This window comes from Cupressus sempervirens, chromosome 8, assembly GCF_028749045.1.
Source record: "Cupressus sempervirens isolate cs-2001-9-10 chromosome 8, ASM2874904v1, whole genome shotgun sequence".
Lineage (NCBI taxonomy): Eukaryota > Viridiplantae > Streptophyta > Pinopsida > Cupressales > Cupressaceae > Cupressus > Cupressus sempervirens.
This window is the reverse complement of record NC_143125.1, coordinates 471,756,057-471,760,260: the sequence shown is the minus strand read 5'-3', so window position 1 is coordinate 471,760,260 and position 4,204 is coordinate 471,756,057. Positions and strand designations below refer to the sequence as shown.

General features: G+C 34.8%; 1 protein-coding gene across 2 annotated transcripts; it reads left to right on the top strand.

Moving 5' to 3' along the window:
• The first annotated feature begins 1,783 nt into the window (after nt 1-1,783).
• On the top strand, nt 1,784-3,220 carry LOC149543278 (glycerol-3-phosphate 2-O-acyltransferase 6-like). Of its 2 annotated transcripts, XM_089798123.1 has the most exons (3): nt 1,784-2,077; nt 2,194-2,829; nt 2,933-3,220. In XM_089798123.1, the coding sequence occupies exons 2-3, from the start codon at nt 2,209-2,211 to the stop codon at nt 2,996-2,998; spliced, it is 687 nt and encodes a 228-aa protein (XP_089654249.1). In that variant the 5' UTR covers nt 1,784-2,077; nt 2,194-2,208; the 3' UTR covers nt 2,999-3,220. The 2 variants fall into 2 exon arrangements, with proteins under 2 accessions (XP_089654249.1, XP_089654248.1); XM_089798122.1 differs by having other exon boundaries at nt 1,786-2,829.
• Nucleotides 3,221-4,204: the final 984 nt, after the last annotated feature.

Sequence of the window (4,204 nt, the reverse complement as noted above, 5' to 3'; positions counted from 1 at the left end):
CTTATGGTTTAGGATTATACTGATCCCCAACCAAAAATTTAGACAATGTCAAAAGTAAGTAATTGTTTGTTGCGGTTGTTACCATTTTGAACTGTATAGTATAATCGGTCTAATGAAATATTTCCTCGTTAACTTCCCCTATAACACATTTCGTGATATTGAAAAAATTCTACAAATGATATTTTTAGTTGCTTCTTTTTCAGAAATAATTAATTCTTTATTGTCTATCTTATTCCACAATTCCCCATTCTTTATGGAGAATTTCAAACCACACAAATGTTAATGCTTTGTCTAGGAGAAAGGAAAGGAAAGGAAAGGAAAGGAGGTTTTATAGTCCACGACACTATGCCATAGTTTTTGGGTTTACATATGGTGACAGTGATATGGGACTACCTCGTACTCTTTTTCGAGAGGCGCTTGGCGCTACAAACGAGGCATACATACCCTACCCCCCCAGTGGGATTTGAACTTGTGACCTCTCTTTCAAGAGTACAAGTGAGATAAAGATAAACAACAATAAGAGGAAGACCAAATATTTTTACAAATGACGAGATAATCTTGGGAAAAGCCTTCCACTTAAGGGAAAAATCCAACCACACCACAAAAAAATCACTTTTATTGATAATAAATGTTTGAGTACAAACAATGCTTCTCACTTGATACAATATATAAAGAGAATAGTGAGACTCTTCATTACACAACTGAAGGTCTCTTCAATTTACAAATATAATTTATTTTTTCATATTTCCATACACATGCCTCTTCACATGGCACATGTCTACAAATAATATTATCTCAAATATTATAAATGTCTTTCTTCAGTTGAAGATAACCAGGGTCACATTTCTATTACATAAAATTAGAGATAAAGATCTCTATTGCAATTTCAATCTTGAATACCCCTCTTAGCAAGAAATAGATATTTTGTGTGATAGACACACGTAGTTGTAACCAAAGATGTTATTAATAAATTCACATCACATAAAATATTTTATCAAAGCATAACATAATTCAACATAGTTACTTCATAAGCACATAAAATTAAAGTCACAGAATTACACACATGACTTCCACCATGCTTATTTGTAGATGGTGGTTCTATTACAAGTTAGAGTTGTCATTACACCAAAAGATTGACCTATCAATGAAGGTGGCGATTAGGCCATGTCACAAGTCATAAATTTAAAATAATATTTAGTTGAAGATTTGATGGAGCATTAATGGTGGATAGGTGAGTGAGCATATAAGAATAATGTGGGACATTGAAAATGAGTGAGCATATAAGAATAATGTGGGACATTAAAAATAATTAAGGAGTTAAAATAACGAGTCTTGTTGAATAATTATTACCATTTCAAACAACACATGATATCAAATTATATCATATAATATAATTCATTACCATTCCAACATATCCCTTTCTTTCTTTGTTATACTTGTTTATTTATTATTATTTTTCAATAACTATTGTTAGGTGACTCAAAATCAATATTTAATAATAAATATAAGATATATAACAATTTCTATTCAATATCAACAGGAATCATTAAGTATAAGATTATTAAATAAGTGAAACATTAGAAAAAATATAGTTTTCAAATAACTTCTCAAAGATAATAGATAAAATAAAAAATAAAATTGAACTCATACATAGAAAGAAAATTTCAAAGAAATCAAACTTTATCCAAAATTATTTCCATTTTGTCTTTGAAAATATTAAATTTCCACAATAATTTATTTGCTTTTATAAAATTTTCTTAACCTTGGAAATCCGGAAACCGGAAAAAAGATGCAGACATGCAACAAATCTTTTCCAGGTGAATAAATTTCTTCGAACTACATGTAAAATTAGAATAAACTGAATAAAATAACGTATGAAAACGCTGCTGAATTTCCCACGCCATGAATCGGTCTCGACATCTCAATATGAAAACGTTGCTGAACTTCGCACGTCATTAATCGATCTCAATATCTCAATACGAAAATGCTGCTGAATTTCGCACGCCATGAATGCTTTCCGCTGATGGTCGTCGCTTGTCATTGGCTCATTTAAATTGTCCGCGTTGAAGCAGCTACGGTAGGTGAACAAGGCTTTTCCAGTCAAATTTCTCTGGAAAAGGTTAAAAATTTCAAATATTTTTCCTACAAAACCGGATCGATTGGCTTACATTGAAGCGGAGCTTTGAATTGCAGTACCTGAAAGAGAAAATGGAAATCCGTAAGCAGTTCGGTGTGATAAGCCAATGCAGCTCGGATGGCCGTGAGGGGCAAACGGTCGCTGCAGATTTGGACGGCACAATGCTCAGATCGAGAAACTCTTTCCCTTACTTCATGCTTGTGGCCACAAAGGGCGGGAGCTTTTTGCGAAGAATGCTTCTTTGGGCTAGCCTGCCCTTGATCTGGTCCGTCTACTCATTTGTTTCCGAAGCAGCAGGGATCAAAATCCTCATTTTCATTTCCCTGGCCGGACTTAAGATCCGAGACATCGAATTGATTTCCAGGACAATTTTGCCCAAATTGTACGCAGAGGATGTGCATCCAGAGTCATGGAGGGTTTTCAGTTCGTGCGGAAAGAGGTATATTGTGACCGCAAATCCGAGGGTAATGGTGGAGCCTTTTGCGAGGGATTATTTGGGGGCGGACAAGGTTCTCGGAACGGAGATCCAGGTTACCAGATCCGGACGGGCGACGGGATTTGTGAAGAAACCTGGGGTTTTGGTCGGACGATTCAAGAAGGAGGCCGTCGAGGCCGAGTCCGGGCCTCAGGCTGTGCCTGACATTGGTATGGGTGATCGGGAAACGGATCATCCTTTCATGGCCGTCTGCAAGGTGAATATTTTGTTTAAAGCTTTTCGTTTGTGTTTTCATGGAGGATTTCTGCCCTGTTCCTGGCTTTTTTTTTTTGATTTATTCAAATTTGAATTTGGCACAGGAGGGTTATATGGTGCCTAAGATGAAGGTTGATGCTGTCCCCAAGAGTAAGCTTCATGGCTCATGAATTCTTCAGATCATGAGCAGTTGATGTACAGTTTGAACCTGCTCTTTTGTTAAGCATATTATGTTGTAGTTAATTGCATTTTCAATTAAATGCTGTTACAGTTAATTATATTATATTATTACAGCTAAATTGGGCATTCATTGTCCAGATTTATTGTAAAGTGTGGATTTGCGAAAGTAAACAACTTAGTCTTCCTCATTAGTGAGGGTTAGTCTGCAAAAAGTTTTTTCTTGTATTCTTTAATTTTGACGATGGATCATAGTGCGTGATTCCAAGCGTTGATGCTCAATAAACTTATACAATCACATTCAGAAATAAAATTGCACATGTTAAATGGATTGTGGAAATCTGATAATGTTAATTGACACTCTTCAAAGGAGGGAACTTTGTTTCAAATCTAAGCAGCTAGAGACGTTAAGAATCAAGCTTATGAAGAAAGCTGCAGACCTAGCCTTCCTCAAGTGATTTGCTCCTTAGTGAGACTTAGTTTGCATAGTTTTTCGCAGTGATGGATCACAACGTGTGATCTGAAATGTTGATGTTAAAAAACATACACAATCGAATTCAGACATATATTTCAAATGGATTGTGGAAATCCACTAAGTTTAATTGACACCCTTCATAAGAGAGAACTTTGTTTCAAATCTAAGTAGCTAGAGATGCCAAGAATCAAGCTTATGAAGAAAATTGTAGACCTAGCCTTCTTCAAGCATTTTTGCTCCTTAGTGAGACTTAGTCTGCGTAATTTTTACTCTTGCATTCTCTCATCTTGATGATAGATCACAAAGTGTGATTTGAAACATTGATACTAAAAAACTTACACAATCGAATCGAGAAATAAAATTACACATTTCAAATGGATTGTGAAAAGCTGATAATGTTAATTGATGCCCTTTATGGTGGGAACTCTATTTCAAATCTACCAACTAGAGATGTTAAGAATCAAGCCTATGAAGAAAGTTGCTGACCTAGCCTTTCTCAAGTGGTTTGTTCCTTAGTGAGGCTTAGTTTGCATAATTCCTATTCTTGTATATAACACGTTCATACTTTCATAGATCTATATGAAGATTTCAATTACACACGTTCACACATTCATAGGTCTATATGAAGATTTCAATTACTTATATTGGTGTGGATTATAAACACACATTTGTTTAAAATAATATTATAACCTTATGAATCATTTTTTTAAAAAAAGTTGATAGA